Source organism: Microtus oregoni, unplaced genomic scaffold (assembly GCF_018167655.1).
Source record: "Microtus oregoni isolate MIOR12 unplaced genomic scaffold, Mior012 000017F_ref0000208, whole genome shotgun sequence".
NCBI classification, from domain to species: domain Eukaryota; kingdom Metazoa; phylum Chordata; class Mammalia; order Rodentia; family Cricetidae; genus Microtus; species Microtus oregoni.
This window is the reverse complement of record NW_024543076.1, coordinates 11,185,297-11,210,463: the sequence shown is the minus strand read 5'-3', so window position 1 is coordinate 11,210,463 and position 25,167 is coordinate 11,185,297. Positions and strand designations below refer to the sequence as shown.

The following is a 25,167-nucleotide window of genomic DNA, read 5'->3' as shown; positions in this document are numbered from 1 at the left end:
TAATCCTTATTCCTCAGCCATGTGTCTTTTCAGACCATCAACCTCAACTAAAACTTCACCTAGATTAGACTGGCTCCAAACTAAAGCCACTTGCCCAAGTTCACACAGCTTCAGAGTGACTTTCAGTCCAGACGGAGGTGATTGAAATACAAGCAAGCCAACCTTACTTATACTGTTCCCATTATTCCACTGGGGGAGGGGAGGAATGCAGCTTGTGACTTCGTTGGTTAAAATGCTTCAGGGGACACAAGAGGCACAGCAACTTGAACACATGCTTTCCTTTAATCCACACGTTCTGCTAACTGTGAGGGACAAGGAGGACGAGGGAGGAAGAAATATTACCAATAGTACAAACAACTGAGGAAGAGAAAGAGCAGAGAGAGCAAAAAGGAAGGCGGGTACAGAAAGGTCACCGTGTGCGTACACTTGGGATGCAAACTGGGAAGATGGCCTTTGAGCAGAACTTCACCCCAACTCCCAATCATTAAAAGCTCCATGGCTTGGAACAGGGTAGCGTTAGAAGCCTACAACACAACGTTAGACTCGATTCAAAAGGACACACAGATACTTGTGTGTCTGACTCTCTCACACTCTTGGAGTCACAGAAATGACACGTGGAGAAGGAGCTGCGGGCTGCGTTCCTGCCACCCAGCTCCTGGCCGCCTGGCTAGCTTATGCCCCGAAATAACAACACACAAACTGTATTCATATAAACACTGCCTGGCTCATTATATCTAGCTCTTCTTGGCTAACTCTCATATCTTGCTTAACCCATTTTTAATGATCTGTGCAGCACCATGAAGTGCTGTCTTACCGGGAAAGATTCTAGTGTACATCCATCTTGGGCTGGAGCCTCATTGCGTCTGACCAGAGAGGAGAGGCATGGAGTCTGGCTCACTTCCCTTCTTCCCAGCATTCTGTTCTGTCTACTCCACCTACCTAATTTTCTGACCTATCAGGCCAAGCAGTTTTCTTTATTGATTAACCAATGAAACAACAGATTGACAAATGACCTTCCCACATCATTTCTGCCATGGGTATTCCCTTCCGTCCCTTATTGCCCGTTGCTGCCCAGAGCTCTCTTCTAAGACTGACCTACTTCCTCCTTAAAGATGGTTCCTGGTCACACCCACTCATCCATACTAGTATTAGCCGGAGGGAGGCCATTCCTGTCTGCAAACAAGGGTAAGGGTGCATCCTGCTATGTGAGAACCATGGGGACATTGGTGTTACAGCACCACAGAGAACAGGCAGATGTGATTTTGGGTGCTATAAAATCAGAATAGGCTTTCCCTTAGCCCCAAAGACTCAGAAGGCCTTGCTCTGCCATGCTACCATGCATCCACTGCAGTCACACTGCATCCAAGGGTAAGAAGCCGTGCCCTCTCCTCAGTCCCTGCTGGCTTCCTCAGTGGCACTGGCAGGGAGACACTGTGGAGGCCCAAACAGACATGAGTAGCCCGCACATCCCTTCTCTCCTTCCTGTGGGATGTACTAGCGACTTTGCACCTGGTCTACAAGGACCTCAGTATCGACATTCCTCGCATCATGGCAGCCCCGCACATGCGTGGTCTCCGCACTTGTTCCTTTAGTACTGAGATGCTCAGAACACTCCAGTTTTTCCTTCCAAGCCCTGCTTAGAGTCTTTGAAGTCTAAGCCACCTGGTTGGGAGAGAGAGCAAGTCTCAAAAAAGAGAAGAGATCCCACGGTGAAGGAGGAGGAAGGGTCTCAGGGTTGCTAAGCAGGTTACCGGAAAGCTGGCTAGAGGTAAACAGAGAGCCAGTCAAATGTCGGTTGCCGGCTAGAGTGACGCACGCAGAGAAAAAAAGAAGTTAAAAGTGAACAACCAAAACATACAACACCCTAAACAATCCCTCAGCCAGCTCCCGCCCAGCCTGGAGGCAGGCAGAGGCTTGGTGGTGGGACCACAGCTGTCCAAATGAGACTAGCTTCCACTTCCTGTGGGGAGGATTTCTCTTCTCACTTTTCAGAACCCAAGTAGCTGTGAGGACCAGGGGAAATAACAATGGTTTTTGGGCAAATGCCCTCGGCAGTTCCAGAAGCCAAGTTTTTCCCACCTCACTTCTGGGAACACATGGGTAAGTCCATGGGACTTGCTTGTCCACCGTGCAGGGTGAGGTGTGCCCGGTTGTTTTCATGATACCCAGTGAAGGCTGAAACACTGTAACCTGCGAGGGTGAATGTCTGTCATTTCCTTCCCTGAGCTCAGAGATCTTCCTTCTGGCCCCCAAGCAGGCAGACTTTCTGGCAGGAAGCTTCCGTTTAATTGCAGTCCAAATGATCTGGGACCTACATGTTTGCACACAACTATTTTTATAATGCAACTATGCCCATGGAACAAGAACTCGGAGGGGGAGAAAAAAAGAACTCTAGCAGGAAGCTGACACCTGTCACTCTAACATATGTACATCTACACATGCATACACACACATACATGCACACATGCATACACACACGCATATATACACATACACATGCATACACATGCACACACACATACACTACACACATGCACATACACACACAAACATACACACACGCACACACATACACACATGTGCGCGCACACACACAAACATACACACATGCATACACACAAGCATACACACACATACACACATGCATACACACAAACATACACACACGCACACACATACACACGCACACACATCACTTGGCAGACAGCAATGGGTGATAAGCAAAGCAGCGAAGGGTGATAAAAAAGGACATGACCAGCCAGCAAGCGTCTCGTGTCCTCACCAGGCGCATCTGTCTTTCCCTACGTGCCAGACACCCAGACACCGTCTGCGCTGTACAGCATCATGCAGGATGTCACAGTGTGTGGTCTTCATCCCACTCTGCAGAAGGAGCCGAGGGTCAGCATTTTGGCATAGTCACATACATACACAATCATCGGGACAGCAAGTCTGAAACTGCTCCATCTGTCCCTCTCACGGGCCCATCGGCTGTAGCCCCAGGCCTCACGCCTTCTGAATCACACACTTTCAGCGGAGCCTGAATCAGTGGACCACCGCACCTCCGCACTAGCAACAGGGTGGGGCCACTCCCAGGAAGCCCAAGGTCAGGCCTGCTCCCTTCCCTGGCGAGCATCCCAAAGTCTGAGATTGCTGACTAAATCAAGAGAACAGTCAGACTATAGAAATTAAAAAATAAACAAAACCCAAATCCAAAATGCTCACAAGACTAGATGAGATGCAGCCAGTGTGTCAGAATTACAATTGTCCCTTCTGGTGACTTGTAGGGATGTGGGTGGTGACGGAGCCAAACAAAGTCAAAATAGCAATGCAGCCGGCGAGAGCTCCCTGAGCAGAAAGGACAATATTTATTTGATTAATTCTGTTCCTAGCCACCCACATTACTGACACAGAGGGAGTTTCCTTTACACAAAGGTAGGTGTGAGCACGGACACATACATGCAGACCCTCAAATCCATACATACAGAAGAATGGACAGATAAACACACCCGCCACCCACCAAGAAGAGGTACTCATAGCCGATGCAAGAACCAAACTGCTTTTCTTTTCCCAAGCTCTATGCACATTAAAAAGACGTGACTTTCTGTAAACACAGTCGGCGCTTGATTTACACAGATTCCCAGAAAGGAAGAGCTGCAGAATTTTGAAGCACTCTCACGGAACCACAGGGTTATGTATGAGAACATGGCTGGGTGCCTCTTGCCAGGAGACATGACAGCTACCAGAGGAAGAGGTCTTAGAACCCCGCAGGGGAAGAGAAGCCCTTGAGTGTCACGCCTGTGGAGGATGAGGTCAGGACTTACAGGAGAATCAGGAGATTAGCCTGGGGGTGTTGTTTTTTTTTTTAAAGATTTATTTATTATGCATACAACATTCTGCCTCCACGTGTGCCCACACGCCAGAGGAGGGCGCCAGATCTCATTACAGATGGTTGTGAGCCACCATGTGGTTGCTGGGAATTGAACTCAGAACCTCTGGAAGAGCAGACAGTGCTCTTAACCACTGAGCCATCTCTCCAGCCCCTGGGGGTGTTGTTGAGGGATTATCTAGATGGGAGAACCCACCTGAATGGTGGGCAGCAGCACCATTTCACACACTGGCGTCTTGGGCTGAAGAAAAAGGAGAAAGTCAGCTGAGCAGGAGAATCCATCACCCCCTGCTTCCTGACTGGGGGCGACTGCCATGTGCCCAGCTGCCCCAAACTCCCTCAACCCCACTCCCCTACATGGTGGGCTGCATCCTTGAGTCGCTTCTGTTAAGTGTTTCGTTACAGCGATAGGACAGTAACTAAGACATTGGGTCATGGCGTCATTACGCTCTGGCGTATGGCGTCACCATGCTCTGTTCTCAAGACCTTCCCCCACCCCTGCCCCCCACCCCTCAGACCCGTTAAGCACCAGCATGCTTTGCGGCAGCATTCTTTCTAGCATTGTGACTTTCTCTGCAGATCAGCCTGCCCGGCTCTTCCACTGACTGAGACAATACTAACCCCTGACCAGGACAAGGCAGTGACCAGCCACGATCTTTGCTCTGAGCAATGCTACCTGTGACCCAGCCTAGCACATAAGCAACCCACTGCGGCTTTAACCTATGGCCTTCTCTCAATTCCCACTTCCACTTGCTCAGTTTCCTCACAGTTCCCTAGGGGTCAGTGTTGTCTGGTGTTTATTTCTCCAGTCATAGCAAGAAGCCATCTTGGCTGTCCTGGAGCAGAACAATACAGGGGTCGCAAGGTCTATCTATGTAGTAGTAATGGGGTCACTCACCCAGGTGAGGAGACCCTTGCCTGGGATCCTAGCTCGTATTCCCTCTCCCAGCTACAAGACTACTAAACTCATTGGACTTTGCAAGCTGGACTTTGGTGAGATAGTGCTTTTGTTTGTCACTGGTTCCATTCGAGGACGACTGGACGTTCTGGTGTCTGTCACAAGTCTAGCTTCCTCCTGCCACACACTGCATTCACCCCCACAGATGCTCAAAAGGCCCCCATATTTTGAGGGGTGAAACAGATTTCTACCCTGTTCAGAGTTCACCTATGGGGCCTCCCAGATTCCAGAAGCCAGACCTGGGCTTCTGTCATTGGCTTTCCATCAGCAACCAGAAAGATGCGGGAAGCAGAAGTCCATCCCCTAGGGGGGCAGCTGTAGGCACCAGGGTTTTCATGAATGGAATCAACTTTAGTGAACTTCAAGAAGCCCTGATCAGTCACTGTGGAAGTTTTCTGAACTTTGGGAGCACCGGTGCCTGGAGGAAGAGTTTACTTCACTTGGAAAAACAAAGAGTTTCAGAGAAGCCATCAGCCTCGTTGAAGGCATTACAGGATGGAGGCTGCTAGAACGTCATAAGACCTGTGCTGTGTGACTGATGAAACGTGGGGGAGGGGCCTCTGCCTTGATGAGCTCCTAATTGTGAAGTTGACAGTTTCTTAGCAGGCCCACGCCTTTGGCTGGCGCAGTGCTGTTTAGACTGAGTAAAGAGGCCCAAAGCAAACTGAAAATTTTCATTTTAATAAAATACGATCATCAGCTACTTCTCAATTTGCAGTGGGGTTATTTCCCAATGACCCTATCCTAACCTATAAACACGGTGAAAAGAACTTCACACGCCTGACCTACTGAAGATCTGGGTTAGCAACACTGTAGATCACAGAGGACGTGATCTGTGCCCTGTTGCTCACGCGTGTGAGAGCACACACACACACACACTTGTGCAGAGCTGAGGCTCCCATTGCCTCGCATCAAAAGAGAATAACTATATCATCAGCCTGCAAGAAGACCAAAGCTCAAGATTCAGAGTATGGTTTCTAGCACACAGTCACACAAATTCCAAGTATGCCGGTTTGACGAGTAGCAAATGCAATGTTTCAATCTCCCACAAGGGACCTTTTGCATGTGTTTATACGTGTGGTGTGTTGGCATGCATGTGTTCATGTTTTGCATGTCTGTGCAGGCCTGAGGTGTCCTCATTTGTTCCCCACATTATATACTGAGATAAGGTCTCTTGCTGAAGCTGGAGCAGAGTGGGTGGAGAGCCAGCGGCTCTGGGGAACCCATTTCCACTTCTGTCTCCTGTGGGCTGGGATTACAGCCTTCTCGCCCACCCTGTCTTTCTGTGGGCTGGATCTGAACTGCGGTCTTCACACTTGAGCAGCAAATGCTTTACCCACTGAACAAAGGCTCCACCCTGGAGCCTCTGGAGCCAATCACCACTTGGTCTGACATTCAGGCACAGACTCTCCTCTCTGTGGGTGGCTGTTGGGCTATTTTCTAGAGAAGCTAAGCTGGGACAGGTCAGTGACTTGTCTGAGGTACATGGCTAGAACTTGGCAGAGCAAGAATTTAAACCCAGATCTTCCAGAGCTTGTGGATGGACAAGCCTTGGAAACCTGTTTTCCCTCTATATCAGGGACCAGAAAAATATGTGATCCAAATCCAGCTCATGTCTGCTTTCACATGTCCTACAATATAAAAACATATTTAGTTTTTCAAATAGTGAAAAAATTAAAGGACTATTTCACAACATGTGATTATTATATGGAATTCAAATTTTTAAAGGATTTATTTTTTTTAGACGTTTAAGTGGTTTGTCTGCATTCATGTAAATGCAACACTGTGTGTGTTGTGTGCATGGAGGACGGAAGAGCGTTAGGGATCCCCTGGAACTGGAGTTCCACAGTGGTGAGTTACCATGTGGGTGCTGGAGCTGAACCCCAGTCCTCTCAAAGAGCAGCCAGTGCTGTCAACAGCTGAGCCACCTCTCCAGCCCTTGGAATTCATGGAACCCAGCCATTCCCAGGTATCTGTGTGTGGTCTAAGACTGTATCCATGCCTCAGTAGCAGAGTGGAATGGAGACAGAGACCACGAGACCCACGAAGCCACAGCATTTCACCATGAAGAACATTACAGAATATGCCCGAACTCCTTACCAGGTCATCACCATCCCCAGGGAGACTCTGCAGTATTAAAGTCCATAGGGTTTTAAGTAGGTGCCCAACTTGTCTTTTCAAAATTAGCTTGGCAATAGATATCCAACTAGTTCTCTTATCTGCAGAGATCAGTGACGTCATCCCTGTAGGATCACACACCAGATGCAGGAATGACCTAGACCTGTGTTTGTGGCATGCAGGCATCCGTGGCTCCAAGAGTGTGGGTCAGGCCCCATTCTCAGACTCACCATTATTAATGAACTATGAAAGTGAAATTAATTTTTCATGAAGGAAATGTATTTTAAAGTGTTAAATAAGTTTTACTTGTGGCTTTGTTCATTTTAAATTTTGATATTACAAGGCTAGAAGACTTGTTAATTACAAGGGCAGTGCGTGATTCTGAGGTCACTGTTTTACCCCACACAGAAGAGAGGAAACTGGCAGCCTCAAATGCTTCAGTCCAAGGGAGAAAGAAAGACATTCCTGATTTCCTCTCCACACATTTCTTCAGCCCCCAACAAATAGCAGTAAGAATATAAATCATGGATTTTCTGTTTTTGTTTATGAAGACAGGGTCTTTCTATGTGGGCCAGGCTGAACTTAAATGCTTGATCTTCCTGACTCTGTCTCCTAAGCTTTGGGATTGTAAGAATGTACTACCTTAGGTCCTGAGGGGTCGGGGAGAGAGTTCAGTCAGTGCAGTGCCTGCTGGGAAAGTATGAAGACCCGAGTTCACGTCCCCAGCATCCAGGAAAAAATCTTGGTACAGTATGGCACTGTGCTAACTCCAGATTTGGAAGGACTGTGAATGGACCAGTGTAATCTTGGAGATCACTGGGCCAGCCAGCCCCGCTGAATCAATGAGCTCCAGGTTCAGTGAGAAATACTGCCTCAAAGCTAAGGTGGTGGGGCAGAGACCAGGCTGGAGACATGGCCAGTGTAGACAGCACAGGCTGCTCCTCCAGTCCCAGGGTCTACACGGTGATTCACAACATCGATAGCTCTGGATCCAGGATGCCCACTTCTGTCGTCTGCAGGCCCAGACACACAGCTGGTGCAGTCACACATACAGGCAAAACACTCAGAGGCATAAAATAATTACAAAAGCAAGATGGAAAGAGATAAGGAAGACACAAGTACCCTCACGTACATGCATACACACCCAGATGGATATACATGACACACATGCACATATGTACGCACACACACACAAACACACTCACACAGAAACCTATTGATTTTGAAACAATGTATAAAGATGGGTATAATGATGGCTGTACAACAGCGAGCATGAGTCTAATTGATTACATTGAACTATACATTTGAAAATAGTTAAGATACTAAATGTTACCTGACGCATGTTTTACCATAAAACAATTAAAATAGATATTAATTAAAAAAATTCTCAAGTTTCTAAAAACTTTTTATATAGAGTTTCATTAGAAGAACCAAACAACAATACCCAGAGATGGATTTGAAGCTTTGTTGCTAAAAGGTAAGCATGTTATGTGTGAATATGGTGTGTGTAGTGTATATGTGTTTATGTCTATGCACATTCTCAAGAAAATACTCATGTTCCACCAACTCAATCCCCCCTCTCACTGTTTGCCATTTTAGGAATGCAATACAAAAAGCACCCTTGCAGCAGCAGCAGCAGCAGCAAAGAAACAACAATAATTAACTCCAATACCATGCATCGGTGTCAGCAGAAGAAATATCTGCAGCCCTGGGCCCCTACAAGGAGCCCTCTGCTGCACATGTGGAAAGGCTGCCGTGACCTGGAGGGGCAGAGTGGTCCTGAGGAAAGTCAAGACCACAGCAGAAACCCAAGGCTAACATGGAACCGAGACACAGGCAGGCAGGTGTGCCGACCTCGGTGAAAGTTTTCCTCTTCAGTCTTGAGGCTGTAACATTAAAGCCAAGTGTGGATCTGGCCAAACATCTTTCTCTAATCCTATTTGCTAATGTTTTCCCAAGATTAATAAGATAAAATCACTCAGCATGTGCTTTGAGTTGTTTGGTAATTTCCACCTGCTCCTCGGGGCAGACGCGGTGCACTGCACGGGGCTCCTGAAGACTCTACTGTCTGGAAAACACACAGCAACAACAGCTGCTTATGGCCTGGGCCTGGCGGCGATGGGGTCAGCTCTCTACATGCCAACCAGCAGCAATACTGGGCTTCTTAAGTGAAGCGGATGACAAAGGAACAGCGTGCTCCTTGTCCTCTGTCGTCTGCAGCAATAGAGTCACTGCAGATCGGCAGTGGGGCTCTGGCATGCGACGGGGCGGTATGCAGCAGGTGCCAACTCCATCAAACAGCCATTGTCGTGGCTGCTTCATCTCAACCCTGTATCCTCAGCTATCACAAACCTTATACACACACACACACACACACACACACACACACACACACACGTGTGGACATTTGATTATCTTCTTAGAAGTTAAGGGTTTTCAAGGTAAGAGAAAACTCTAAAATTAACATTGTAAGTACAGATGCCATATACATATGGTCAAGTCATAACAGGACAGAACTTGTTTTGCAAACCACAGGCTCTTCTTTCGAGTTAGGAGGGAGTTCAATCTGAGTGCTTGCCTAGCATGCATGAAGTCTAGGGTTCAGTCCCCAGCCTGATATCACTTGGGCATGGTAGCACAAGTGTAATCCCAGCACTTGGGAGGTGGAGGCAGGAAAATCAGAAGTTCAAGCTCTTCCATGGTGGTGTTAAGTGTTTAGTGGGCAGAGTGCTTGATATGTAAGGAGAATATAAGCTGAGCACGGCAGTGAGGGTACCAGGACGCAGGCAGGCCCGAGGACTTACTGGCCAGTCTGTCTAGGCAAAATGGAAAGCTCCAGCTTTAGTGAAGGATCCTGTCTCAAGAAACAAGTCAGAGAGTGACAGAGGAAGGTGCTGGCCATTCACACAAAAGTGCAGCTGCACACGTGCGTGGACACCCTCCTCCCCTGTACTCTCACACAACATGATCCTCAGCTATCTAGGGAGCCAGAAGCCAACTACACAGGCTACATCAGATCCTGCCTCAAAAGCAAAACCAAAACTACCCAGGAAGGCGGCATCACGAGCCCCATCTCTGGCCTACTGAGTCAGAACTTCTAACAGCAGCCCCATACACCTATCCTTCATACACTCCCCAGGTACTCTTACACAGGAAATGGTTGAGAATCTGATTCAGTCTCCCTGGTACCCCCACCCCTGAGGCTCCATGAGAGGCATTACTAGGCGAGTTCTACTATGTCTGAGCCAGCCCCTGGAGAGCCTGACCTAATAAACTAAAGATACTCCCGGGTGAAGGACAGTAGAGAGGCTCACAAATTCTCATAACTATTGCCAGAGGCCTAGGAGAACCCGCCTGTCAGCACCTGGACAGCTGGGGTGCATGAGAACTCTGGACTCAGGTCTTGGGACCATTGGGGCTGACAGAGAGCTGAGATGACAAGAGGCCTGACCAGAGTTTAGCATCCCCTGAAACTGCCCACAGAGGCCTTTCCAGCCAGGAGCCACAGGACCTGTCCATGGTGTCTGTTTTTGCTCTAAACTATACATTTACATGAGAGCCTGAAGCTGAACAACACTGGAAACTTCATTGCCATAGGGGTCCTCTAGTCTTTGGCTAACACATAAACCATTTTTGTTATTATAACGAGCCCAAAACTGGAGGTTTCCTAATTGTCCCTTGGAGATAAGTTTTTCCTGTCAAAATATCGTTCTTGTGAAGACTGAACTTTTAAAAAACAAGTTGGACGCGTTTACCGAGTATATTCTTAAAATAAAATTGATTCAGGCCTGTTTTATCTGCAGTAAAATGCTTCTATTTAAACACACAGTGTGATGAGTTTAGACAGATGTTTGTTCCCTATAAACATGCAGCCATGCCACAATTAAAACATTTCCATCATTCTTGAACATTCTGTTATGTCTGTGCAGTCAAACCACTGGCCCCAGCTGTAGCCCCAGCCAACCACTAATCTGAGACCCAACGCTCTGCTTCAGCCTGTTCTGGAGTCTTATGTAAATGGACTCAAACTACACGCCCTTTTGGTGTCTGGTTTCTTTTGCTCCGCAAAATGGTTTAAAGATCTACTGATAAAGCTGGGCCGTGGCGGTACACACCTTTAATCCCAGCACCCGGGAGGCAGAGGCAGGCGGATCTCTGTGAGTTCGAGGCCAGTCTGGTCTACAAGAGCTAGTTCCAGGACAGGAACCAAAAGCTACGGAGAAACCCTGTCTCGGAAAAAAAAAAAAATCTACTGATAAGCATGAATTACCACCAGCGAATTTCCCTAACATCCACTGCCTCTTGGGCTTCACAGGTAAGCATGCAGGCCGGCAGGACCCTACGTCAGTAGGAAGCACAGCATTCTGGAACATAAAGCAGGTTACTGTGGAATAAATGGGAAGCGAGACAGCAGAGACTACAGGGAGATAACGGGAGTTCTAACTGAGCTGGAGGATTTCCAAAGCAATGCACTGGATGGGAGAAGAAAAGGAAAGGTAGGGGTCAAAAGCAGACATCACCAGCTTAAGAAATGTGATAGTTTAAAAACTTATCTGAAATTCCTCTCTTTAAGTGATGGGGCTTAAGTGTGAGCTGGCCTTCATAATTCACTGCTGGGCAGCAAAGGGTGCACAGGCCACTTTCTCATCGCTGACACCAACCCACGGTGGCTTTTGTCTTGGTTGCTCTATATAGGGGAAGAACAGTTGTTCCCAGGGAAGTAACAATTAAACCAAGACCTGCAGAACGAACAGGACATGGATCCTGAGGGACTTGCATGTACAACAAGTCACAGGTAAAGGCATGTGGCCCATGCAAAGGACTCTGGGAAATTCCTTTTGGAGTGATCCACACATCTCTTTCTTCATCCAAATCCAACCGCATACATTTATCTTTGTTTATGTTTCTAGTTAAACTCAAAGTCCCAATGTTATGGGAATCTCTTCGTACTAATGTGGACAGCTAATATCGGTTAGTACCATGTTCTGGTCCTATGCATGGTTTAACTGTATATTTGACCTTTATGTGAAATATGACTTCATGGGAAGAGGTCCTCACATCTCACAGAGGGACCCACGATAGTCCCTAGGTTAGGGACTCTCTGTAATCTTATCTTCATGTTTTTATTACAGTGGGACAGACAACTGACGAGTGATGACCCAGAGTTACATTTCCATAAGTGAAACCTTTCCTCATGCAAGTCCCGAGTTGATATTCACTTGACACTTTTTCAAGCCAAGGAATCTAGTCTTATCTGGCTGGGAAATTTGAACCAGTGCCGATCACACAGAGAAGCCAGCATTTGGCAGGCTTGGGTATGGGCACTGAGCCACACCGCCTATCCCGTCTTCATATAAATGTTGAAGATGATGAATTAATCCCCGCTGTGACTGACGTCTGCAGCAATTTCCAACACCAAACAACACAGAAAAGGAAAAGAAAATAGAAAAGAAAAGAGAAGCAGTAACTGTTTGATGTCCCAGAAACCAATAGTACTCCTAATATTTTGAGCACTTCTCTGACAAGGGGGATTTGATGGAAGACCCAGGGAGAAATGCTGAGCACGTGGTTTTGAGTTTTATCTACAAACTGGAGAGAAGTAACTGAGCAAAAACAAACAGACCGTATTAGGAGCTTTGGAACTAAATGGAAACGGCTAGGGACAGTTCTGGGGACATCGGAAAGCCACTGAGCAGGGAGGGGGTAACAGTGTGCTGTAGGACAGAAGCTCCGAGTCAGTGATGCCAGACAGACTGTTTCACCGCTGGGATAGTCACGGCCAGAGTCACTGCACACACGTGACCTCGGATCTCTTGAAATGAGGGTGTTACGAGCAAGGATTTATTTTTAACTCTTTCATTTAATTTTAGCTAAAGTCACCAGTGGCTGGTGACTACTGCGGTGGTGACGACACCTAAAGAGCATTGCTCTTTAAAATCATGAACTTCTAGCTCATCCTGGTTAGTTTCTATTGTCAACCTGACACATTCGAAAGTCACCCGGGACGTGACAGTGTCAACTAAGATATCGCTTAGATCTGACTGGCCTGTGGCCCATGTTTGTGAAGAGCTGTCTTGATTAATAATTGACACAGGAGGGCCCAGTCCACTGTGGGCAACACCATCCCTAGGCAGGTGGGACTGGCTGTATCAAAAAGCCAGCTAAGCATGAGCCAGGGAGTCACATTCTGACACGGTCTCTTGTTTCTTGCTTCCAGGCTCCTACTTTGAATTCTTGCCCTGACTTCCCTCAGTGCTGGACACTTACTAGGAAGTATAAATGGAAATACACCCTTTTCTTCCTAAGTTGCTTTGGGTCCGTGTTTTATCACAGCAGTAGAAAGGAAACCCGGGCAAGTTAGATGCATGATTCTAGTACTCAAGAGGCAGAGGCAGGAAGACCATGAGTTCTAGGTCAGACTGAAGTGTACAGTGAGACTCGAACTGAAAAACACCAAGAAGCCAGCAAGCCCACCCTGAGATTTTCTTAAAGAATAAAGATATATCTTGTTTAATTATTATTCTGCACTCGACTTGGTGGCGGACATGCGGCTGTCGGTTTGTTTGTTTATAAAGTTTATTAGCAGATATTCAGTAGAAGTTAGATCACATAAGACACTGGAGTTAGTATTCCACACAGGGTTTCCATGGAGATATATACCCACAAATTGTTCTGTACCGAGCATGCATATTTGTGCATTAAAGAAAGACGGCCAGCTCTGCAAACAGTTTCCTACTGTTCACCATGGAACCTCCATTTGGCATCCCTTAGATTGAGCAGCTTCTGCGAAATATACTTTGGGAGATGCTGTAATAGTCACAGTGGAACCGAGATGAAACCTCCTAGGTAGTTCCTAGGAGAAAGGGACCCTTGATTTTCAATATAAACCCGTTGATCCATGTTTACTGAGTGGTGTAGAAAGTACCCTTTCCTAGTACAAACCAAAAGTAGTTGTTGACCCATTTCCCTCCAGAGAACAGTGGCAGTGGGGCACGTGATTCCAGACACTGCCAGGCTGCTATCATGAACCGAGTAGGCCTACAGACCTGGAATATCACTGGCAGCTGGGAAGCAGAAGAAACCACAAGCTAAAACAGAAGTAGTTACAGGAATGTATTAGTGTTTAAAAGATTTTTATTTTATATTTTAAGCCAAAAGGTTAAATACGGAGAATGTGCTGTGATTAGAATATCATCCTCCATACCAAGGATGTGCTAATCCGAGATTTGAGGTACCATGAATCAGGCCAGGTACGGCTCCCGCAGGTAGGAAAGGAAAATATAAAACACGAATCTGGTTGATACCAGGGTAGAGACAGCTTCCTTAGTCACTCCTGGTTTTGTGTTTTGTTAATATTGAGTAGAGAGGGGTAAGAATTAATAGCAACAAAGAATAATTTCAGCAAGATTTTCCGTAGCTGTTGTCCATACACTTATGCTGAAATCTGATAAGCTTTGTAGAGGTCGAACCATGATTCGGATGAATTGTTTTCAACAAATCCCCGTTTGTTCTCTTTACAACTTGAATTTGGAAAACAACAACAGAGGTCTTTTCAGAGCAAGTGGAGGAATCTGAAACTTTTATTTTCATTTAGTTTTAATTAACGTTAGTGGCCAGCCAGGAGAGAGGCCAACTCTGTTCTTGGTCCTGGCACCGAGGCTGGGTGAAGCTTCGGTCTTTGGTGCTGAGGTCTTAATGGCATAAAGCTTGATTTTTTTATTCTGATACATAAGTGAATCATGTTTGTGATAGAAAGCCTAGAAAACCTGATGAGTTACATATAAGAAAGCCTTCTGTAGTTCTACTAAGAGAAAACCACAGTTGCTGACTGGGGCCTACACTGATCGCTTCAGTACCTGATGGGCTGAGGCAGGGAAACCCCAGGTTTGCGGTCAGCCTAGGCTGCATAGCAAGACCCTGTCTCAAAACCAGAAACAAAAATCTCCTTCAAAGCCAAACCCAAGTCTTTCAAAGCAAATAACAACGAGAGAACCACTGCACTTTTTGCTGTATTGCCTTCTTCTTTATGGACATATGATTATTAGTGATTCCGGAGTACGGCTTCAGATCCTGTTTTCATTGTTGAATACTATGTGCTGGTAAGTCTTCAGTCGGCATCATTTAAACTCTAACAAAATAATTTAGGTTGTAAAATAAATCAGACCACATCTCACCTTTGATTAGATTAAAAACAAAACAATGAAACAATGTGATACTTCCCCACCCCACCCCCAACCACCTACATCCTACAAACCGGAACCTAAAACTCCTGGACATCAGTCTTTGCTCTAGCAAAGATGTGTGACTGATTCTACACAATGCAATTATTTAGCAATAATTCGTTGCTATTTTTCAAAGACACACTTAAATAAATCTGCCAAAGCTCCTAAAATCATCCCTCATAGGCACTGGCTCACCTCGGGGTACTTAGGCTGCCGTGAACACGCTGATGTTACTCTGTAGACACACACTCTCTCCCCTGCATGAATCCATGGACACAGTGCATCATCTGAATTAGCAAAGTCTCATGAAGGCAGACTCAGCTTTTCTATGGGCCAAGCACATCTCTCTGTTGTCATGATGAGCTTCGGGCAGGAAGGCCTCTCTAAACAAAGAGGGAAGGTCATCTTGGACAAGAGATGGCAAGCCTGGTGGGACACAATGCCAAAGATCAGAATCTCAGTCCATCAAGCCTAGGCCACTCTAGAGTTGATGTCCTTTGAAAATGGGGAAACTGAGACCCAGAGGCATTACAAGCCTCACCCAGGGTCGCACAAGTCATGAGGTAACATGAGAGCGGAAATGTCTCTCTGCAGGCTGCAGCTCTCTCTTCTGCACTGGCTGTGTCCAAGGTTGAGCCATTCGGCTGAAAGTCCCGGAACCGCCTGACACGCAGCTGTCTGGAGGCTTCTGCCCAGATGATGCTCGGAAAGAAAGGATCCTTTGAGAAGCCCCACAATGGCTCTTCACCACCAGCTCTTCAGGCAGCGCTTGGCTCATGCCAAAGGCTCTGCTGCTCTTCACTCTGCTGACCTGATCTTGTGTTGCAGGTCAGCCTTGGCTACTAGACCCAGCCAGGTTTCTCCAGGGGGAGTGCAAGCTTGACCTGGCCACCTCCTAGGGGAACAGGGTCAGTCCCTGAGTGGGTTCCCATGAGACCCACTTCACGAGACAAGGCTTTCTACAACTTTGGTCCTTACATTATTGTTTAAAGCTCCCATGTTAATGCGGTAGTTTGGGTGCTGAAAACCACGAACAGTCGTTAGGTAACAGGTATCTACATAATGAGGACGGACTGAGCCATGAGCCTCTGTGTAACTCAATGTCAGTAATGAGGGATGGTGAAGGAATGGTGAATGAGGGACCACATGTTCTCCTGTCTGAGGTAAAGGGTGAAGAGATGAAATAATACATAGAATAGCTCGGCAGAGGGGCTGGTGAGATGACTCAGCAGGTGGAGGTACCTGCTACCAAGCCTGCCAGCCTGAGTTCGATCTCCGAACCCCCAGATCATAGAAGGAGAGAACCAGCTTCTGCCAAGCTGTCCCGCAGCCTCCCCATGGGCCCTCTCAGGTCCTGTCCTGTCAGACCCACAGAAGGTGTGCTTTAGCAAGATCTTCAGCTGACTCCTGCATACAATGGAGTCTGAAACCAAGTCCTCATTTCGACAATTATTGTAATTCATGCAGCCAGGATCAGGCTCTTAGACACCCATTTCAAAACACCACCCCGGGGAGATTACGGTGCACATGGTGTGTGAACCACCCTCCTGATAACTGGAGGTCTCCTGGCCCCAGCAGCTGGAGTAACCTTTGCTTTTATGGCCTGCACCTCCAGGAGGCACTTTAATGTCAGAGATAAAGAGTCCCAGTGAATGACCTGGAGGGCCTTGCTTGGGTCAGGTCATTCAGGGGTCGGCAGGCACATTGGGATGAACTAACACCCTCCTGCCTGTCACCAGCCTCACAGGAGCCCCATCAGCTCTTCATTCACAGTTAGCACAGCGCTAACAGCCCTCTTTGAGTTTGCTTTTGTTTTTAGTGAAAGGTCATCAAAACCCTGTGTTCGGCTCTTCTTGCTTGCTAATGATAATTCTGATTAGATCAATTCTATCAGCTGACTCCCAGGGCAGCCAGAGCCAATGGCAACCTCCTTATCCAATCAAGGCCTGGCCCATTTCCCAATTACCAGCACCATTTAAACTTCCTCTCCTACAACTGTGAACTTGCTTGAATTCGGTCGTCTTCAGATGAGAGATGGATTATCTTGTCATCCCGCCAGCCATCCCCTCCCTGCTGGACAGCAAGCAGAATGGCATGTATTTCTCTGGGTTCCCAGGCTGCTGGCTGGCTGAGGGGCTCGGTTAGGTCTCAGCTGGGGCCATCAGGCAAGCTTTGGAGGCGGAAAGTCCTAATGGCCTTCACTAGTCTGGCCAAAGTGACCTCTTATCAGTGTCAAAATTCCAAATTGATTTCCTACTCAGAGCCTGACAGGATGAACAACTGTCCCAGTTCGCTGCAGACCAAGGTTTTCCCAGGACTTCAAGTGCTCGGATAGAGAGGGCCGGCTACCTGGGGTCTGGGGCACCAGGACACTGAGGCGGGATGAGAGCATTCAACATTTCCCAGGTGAGTTCACCTGTAATCTGGGCAGAGAATGTCGAGGTGTTGTAGCCCCATTTTATTCTGTCAGGTCTATAGTTTAAACACACCCCTTCATGGCTCTGCATCTTAATTTGCTTTTATTCTCTATTATAAATCAGTCAGGATGAAGCTTTAGTCCCCATAAATGTGTTAAGTGGCAATTATGAAATAAGGTGGTACCAGGGAGGAATGGCTATATGTAATCTTTCGTAACAGAGGTACCTCATCCTTAAACGACTCTTCCCAAATTACAGACAAAATCCAAGAAACATTTCATGTATTTATTATGTACCAAGCATGGGCAATTCAGGACTATATTTTATTTAGTAGCTGTCCTCACAGGACTGACAACCCAAGGGAGATACAGACACAAAGACAGCTAACTATGTTTGCTCTGAGGCTACCTAAGGAATCACTAGGATGGATGAAAAGTCACGAGAATCAGGGAAGGGAGAAGCGGGGTTGTTCTACTTACTGAGTACTAATTACTGTAAATTCATTATCTGACTTAATAGCTAACATTTCTTAAGTACTGACTGTGTGTGCCTGATCTTTAATTTTTGTAATTCCATTATGGTGACTCCGTGAATGAGGAAATGATGGTTTCAAAAACTGAGTGTCTTGTTAAAGATTACAAGTTAGTAAGTGAAGGTTTGGGGTTCGAGCCCTGGGGTTGGGTCTTACGCTGGCTGTGTGTGATTCTGAGTGTCCTACCCTTGTGAGGTCCCGGACCCTCCACAGAAGCCATGTGCTAGATGCTCAGCTGGTACTGCTCCAGTGCAATCGGCTGACTCTTGACACGAAAGGCTGTGCCCATACCTGGGAGATGGGGAAGACCCAGGTGAGGCTCCAAGATCCCCCCCTGTGAAATGCTAAGCCTGACTCCAGCAATGGCCCACTGACGGTGGAGGACTTCTGGGAACGCTGCTGTTTTGAAGGAAACTGGCTGAACAAATGCTGTCCTTTGACCTCTTGCTGCCCTACACTCTGAAGAATGCATGACCAGAATTTGAAGACAAAGTCCTGGTTATTCATCTTCTGGGGATGCAGAAGATACTCGTGATTACATATTTTCTAGGCTTTGTTTAAGTGTCCCCCAAACACACCTCTCTTATATAAACCATAATATCTCAACAATTTGCTTTGACTATATAGAGTAGCTGGACTATCCAAAATAAAAGTACACGGATTTGGGGGCAGTGAGTGTTTCAATGAGTAAAGGCCTCTGCCAGCAAGCTAGATGTCCTGATCCTGGGAGCCATGATGAAAGGAGAGAACTGACTGCCACGGTTGTTCTCTGCCCCCACATATGTGTGCACGTGTGTGCAGCTGCGTGTACAAACACTAACACACGTCTAAACACAAGCACACTCCCCCACAATAAATAAGTAAGTGTAAGAAAATACTGTACTAATTGAAGTGTATTGATTTGGTATGCTAACTCTGATTATAACACGCACTTTGCAATTCTGCAACATTAGACGTAGAGCCAGGTAATTCCAGCAACATCAACGAACACAATGCCATCAGTGCCAATCCACAGGTTTAACACTCTTAGTGATCTGCCCAGCAATTGAGCCTGGCATCATATAGTTGTTGTGGGTTCTTAAGATTATTTTATTCTATGTGTATGGGTTCTTCCCCTGCATAGATGTCTGTGCACCGTGTGTATATTTAGTGCCCACAAAAGCCAGAAGAGGTTGTCGAATTTCCCAGAACTGGTGTTGCAGACAGCTGTGAACTGCTGCGAAGGTGCTAGAAATCAAACCCGGCCCTCTGGAAGAGCAGCCAGGGCTCTAACAGCAGAGTCACCTCGCCAGCCCCCGTTGTTGCTATTTATTTTGGGAACAGGTTCTCTCTACAGTGCCTTGATTGGCCTGGAGCTGACCATGTAGACTCAGAATTGCAGCAATCCTCCTGAGGATACGTCTCAAGTGTTGGGATTACAGGCATGCATCACCACACCTGGCCATCACGTGATCACTAGACTCATAAACATTCACAGTATCCAGTCCTGTGATTTACAGGTTTGAGTTTGTATAAACACATAATTTCACATAATTTTTTTAAAGACTACTTACTACTGCTGCTTATTACAATTAAACTTCCTGTCGCGATGACCAACAAAAAGAGAAATGTGGGAAGAAAACAATTTTAAGTGCGCGTTAAAGAAGTACAAACTTGGGGGGGGGCACCCGCTACTTCTCTTCTCACTTCTACTACTAACAACTCCCAGTGAGGACAATCATGTTTTTTCTCCCAGGTCCCCAAACAGGTTCTTTCTAGAATACTGACTTGTTTCTAGAATACTGACTGAGTCTGGCTGGGAGGCTGCAAGGCGGCTCCTGGCACTACCAGGTTCTCCAGCTCCTGGGGCCTTTCTTCAGGAACAGAATACAATGGAGAGAATTTAGACGGCGGAGAAAGGCTTTCTCTCCTTGCTGATTTCCCCCACAGTAGCCTTTATGCTTCTGTGCACAAGGGAGACCTTGACGCTCAGCCCTGTGACACTCAGCCCTGTCCATCTAACGTCAGTCTGTTAACTCAGCAACACCGAAAGGGTGTCTAGCAGCACTCTTACTTCTGGTGGCCTCTGGGGACTTGTTCCTGTCTACCTGGGTGTGGTCCCATTGGGACCTCGACTCTGTGGCCCAGCTGCAGCTGCTTTTGTGTCTCTTTCCTCATAAGCCCCTCTCTTTCCACGTCCTTGACATTTTCTGAGATTAGCTTTATCAACAGTTTCCAGCGCTCACACTCCCGAGTTGTTTGCACAACCTTTTACTCTCAGGCTGGTTATTTACGCCCAGCAGTCTCGATACTGAACAAACTAGCAAACCCACCATCAACGCCTTTAGCCTTATTTTCACAGGAGTCCGACAGCCATGCTCAGAGATCACTTGGTGGTTGTCCCAGAAGCTTCCTGAGAACCCAATGGAAAGAAAGTGAAGACGACCACCTATTCTTTAACCAACTAACCAACAACGTGAGGGACATCTCAACTGCATGCAAAGTAAACGGTTTGGTGTGTATTCCGGGGTGTAATTCTATTCCATGAATTAGACTCCTAATTCATAACAGAAGATCCACCACCATTTTCTTTACTAGATATAGATACACCACATGTAGAGCTAATATGTCTTTCATTTTTAATCTTTATTTTATTTTTGTATTTTGCTTCTTTAATCCCTGGGATCTTGATGACCGAGAGGGACCCCCCCCTGCCCCCTCCCACTAGTTAATACCTGAGAAAGCAAACTGTTGACTCACAGTTGTGTACGTACACACACACACACACACACACACACACACACACACACACACTATAAACCAGCCAGTCTAGAGCCCACAGCCAAGTACCGCCCACATTAGGCTGTCAGACCAATGACTGCAGGACAAGTAACAGGTGGACTGAACGGCCTGCATGCCCGAGGCTGCTGAGATCCTTCAAATGAGTATACCTTACACCGGTTTGTCTGCCCGCTCTGGTTCCGCCCCATCTGCTGCTTCCCTGCACAGTTGGGCTCAGCTCTTATTAGGAGGCTATGTGAATATAACACAGTATCTTTCTGGGCATAGTCATGTGAGCTGTTGATCTCAGATACCCAAATAATAATAAAACATCACTTCAATTGTGCAGACAAAGAAAGAGGGGAAAGAGGAGAGCAGACACCTGGGCTCTTTTGGTCAACATTCAAAAAGACTCGGATAAAGCTTGTTTTGCCAACTATATTTAGCAAAGCTACATTTTTAACTCTTTCAAGAAAAAAAAACATGATTTTAATATAAAGCAATGTATCCTACTGGGTAGGGAGGAGCTCACTAGTGTCACCGGGGCTACCTGTGAGGCCAGCATCCACATTAAAGTGAACCTGTCACAAAGGTTTCGAAGGTCCTTGCTAAAGCCAACGGTGAAAGGTACTTTTGAAGAAAATAAACACAAGGCACAGAGGGACAGCCCAGTGGTTAAAAGCACCTGTCGCTCTTTCAGGACTCAGATTGGATTCCCAGCACCCACGTGGCAACTCACAACCACCTGTAACTCCAGTTCCAGGGGATTTGCGACCCTTCTCTGGCCTCCACAGGCAGGCACTCCATGCACACACAGTGCACAAGTATATATGCAAGCGAAACACGCATACACAAAACAAAAATAAATCTCTTTTAAAAACAATAGAATGAAAGCAGACTCCACTCATCCATATTACAAAGCTAGCTTAATCTCTCACGTTCTTAATCGCAAATGATCCACCCACCGATGGCTTCACCCCAGGGAATTTGGGATAAGGAGCAAATTCCCTGTGACACAGAACTCTTCCTTAGGACTTGCTTCTCTCGGTGTCTGACTTTGTGTGCCCAGCAGCCGACAGGCAGCGGGTGTTCAATGCTCATTTACTGACTAAAGAAAGTAATGTTTCTGAACATCACTGTCACTAGTAGTGACAGACCAAAGTGGCTCAGTTGGGTGGTGGTAGTATATGCCTTTAATCCTAGCACTTGGGAGGAGGCAGAGACAGGTGAATCTATGAGTTCGAGGCTAGCCTGGTCTACAGCTCAAGAGTTCCAGGACAGCCAGGGCTACATAGAGAGACCTTGCCTTGAAAAAAACCAAAAACCAGGGGGTTTGAGAGATGGCTTAGCAGTTAGTTAAAAGCACTGACTGCTCTTCCAGAGGTCCTGAGTTCAATTCCCAGCAACCACATAGTGGCTCACAAGCATCTGTAATGAGATCTGACACCCTCTTCTGGCCTGCAGGTATACATGCAGACAGAACACTGTATACATTATGAATACATAAATCTTAAAACAAACAAACCAAAAACCAAAAGAAAATTAAAGCGTCTCTACGATTTTAGAGTTGAGTATTAAATCTAGCTTCCTTGGCCCAAATCATTATATAGGAATAATATCAACACATTATCACCGCCTGGAGAGCAACTTCCGACATTTACGTGGTTGCAATAGACATTTTGATGCACCCTGGCCCTTTGCTGGTCACTGAACGCTGTCTAATTCTGCAACTCCCTCCTATCCCCCCCTCCGCTTTCCATAGCTCTCACGTATGGTGCCATACTTCCGAGACACTTACCAAGGGCTCTAGCTCTTTGCGGTCTATGAGGTTCATTTCCGTGACAAAGTAATAGAAGTGTTTGTAGCAGGTGTTGACATGCGCCTCTGCCCCCATCACAATGACCCGGTCAAAGTGGTGGATGTAGACGTGGACGAAGACCCGAAACAGGCGGCACAGGATCTTCTTGCAGATCTGAAGGAAGTTCTTTGGGAAGGGCACCCCTAGAGGAACAGAAAGAAAGATGTATGAAGACACTAGGAAGGGTCTTTTTTTTGTTTTGTTTTGTTTTTGGTTTTTCGAGACAGGGTTTCTCTGTGGTTTTGGAGCCTGTCCTGGAACTAGCTCTTCTTGAAAGTCAAAGTCAATGCATTGAACAAACTCAGGGAGAATGTGGGTGCAGCGTGGTGGCTAATCGATGTGGCAACAGGTGCTAGGATCCAGGGATGAGGCAAACCCAGGGCAAAGACAGGGTGGGGGCAGCTACTTGAGTTTTAGAGCTTTCTCTGGTGAAATAGGGCCACTAAACTGCCACTGAATACCGAGAGAGCACAGAATCTTCTAAAGAGTGTCCTACAGATATGCCTGGATTTCCTCTAAGACAAGTGAGGGAAACTGCAGGAGACTGAATAAGCCATCATTCCCTGTAAGATAGTTTAATTATTCCCATTTCACAGATGAGTAACGCAGAGGCTCTGAAGTATGGGCTATAGTTTCACACAACAGTGGGGCTGGGATCTCAAATCGGCCAAATCCTAAAACCCAAAGTATAGGTACCTTTGCAGTTTAACTTGCATTGAGACCGTAGGAGACATACCACTCAACAGCCCAACATAATGAAGTATTTGAAATTTACTCTTCAACAACACAGGGGCACAAACAAGCAAACAAGGCGGGTGATGGAGAGGGCAGGGCAGGGAGAAGTCCACGGCATCAGGAGATGCCGTCCCAGGAACAGGTCAGCAATGGATACTTAGTTGCCAACGGGGAGGGTGGTTTTGGAAGAACGGAGAACTTTGTAATGTAGACCAAGTTTGTCTAGCCTGTAGGGTAGGAAGAAAGAACTTGAGATTCCTTTTTCTTAATCATTAACTACGCTGCATATTTTCCATAAGCTTTTCATGTGTATGTCTTGCCTAGGGATTAGTTCTACAAACGGTGGAAGTATTTCATACTTCAGTTCTACTTTTTAAAGTCTCTGGCACAAGGGAGGCAGGGAATGTATCAACCAAAACAGATCAAGAAAGAATAATGGTCTTATTTCAGTAATATGTGAATTCAGCACTTCCTGTTTTAGAGAGGGGAGCTTTTTTGCCAGTCATGGTATAGTTTTGACATGGGATGCTGCGTGCTGTTTCTGAAAGAAGGGAGAACTTTGTAATGAAGAACACTGTCAAGCCTGTAGGGGAGGAAGAAAGAATTTGAAATTCCCTTTTCTTAATCATTAACTCTATTATTCTTTCGATCAAGGTTTCCAGCTGGTAAAAGAAAACTTCAGTCACTGCACTCAATGAAAAAGGTATATTGACAGCATTCACCAACAGTCTCCACTGCAGCAAATGCATGTCTTAGGGCAGTGTTCACCAGCAGTCTCTGCTGCAGCAGATGCATGTCTTAGGACAGGGCTCATCAGCAGTCTCAACTGCAGCAGACACATGTCTTAGGGGTTTGGAGTTAAACTCTGACTTTATGATAACCCAGCCAAATGTGTGACAATCATTCTGAACAGGTAGTTAAGAATTGAGATAGAAAATGAGAAAGATGACTGGCAGATCTCTCAGTGACTTACAGCTGATAACTAAGTCTATCTCACATCCTGTGACTCTCCGATTAAAGCCAGGAAATTTTAGGATTCCAAAAAGAGAACATACTCAGATGAGCGACCTACAAAGAAGTGACAGACAAAAACCCAGCACTTGGATGACCTTGGGTCCTGTGATGGATGACCTTGGGTCCTGTGGTGTGCCGTAGCCTTCACAAATGGACCAGTACTGAAGCAGAATTAGTGAACCTAAAGTAGGGCTAGGATGAACTCAGATTCCAGAAAGAGAGGAGGAAACATGTCAGGGCAGAGGTCAGGATCCAAGGCCCTCACTCAGGAGGCAGCAGGACTCTGTTCCAGGCTGGGAAGGAGGCAGGCAGGCCAGGGAGCTAGAGCAAGAGTGAGATGGGTCTAAGGGCTGGGTGCTGATGAGACAGCTCTGCAGCCCTGGCTGCTGATCCAGAGGTCTTGGTACTCTGTCAGGAGTCAGCATCCAAACGAAGCCCTGCTGGCTTTATGAATTGTCTAACCACAACGTCTGATCTCCAGGCCACAATCAGCGAGAGAGCTAAACCTAGCACAGATTGTAACTTCTCAAGGGCCTCTGTGTGCAGACTTCCCTTTCATCTCTGACTTAGTAAATCTCTTTTCTTCCAAAGAAAATTAAATAAAAATTCCAGGAAATTCTGAGTTTTAACCCATTTTTTTCTTGCTTGCTTTTTCTTTCCTCTACCT

The 25,167-nt window shown here is 46.5% G+C and overlaps 1 protein-coding gene across 2 annotated transcripts in view; it reads right to left on the bottom strand.

Annotated features, from left to right (window-relative positions):
• Mob3b (MOB kinase activator 3B) overlaps positions 1–25,167 on the bottom strand; it is a 168,960-nt gene that overhangs the window by 10,033 nt on the left and 133,760 nt on the right. For both annotated transcript variants that reach the window (XM_041667533.1, XM_041667534.1), the window contains exon 3: positions 22,692–22,894. In XM_041667533.1, the coding sequence (XP_041523467.1) occupies positions 22,692–22,894 (203 nt within the window). The remainder of the gene's footprint in view (positions 1–22,691; positions 22,895–25,167) is intronic.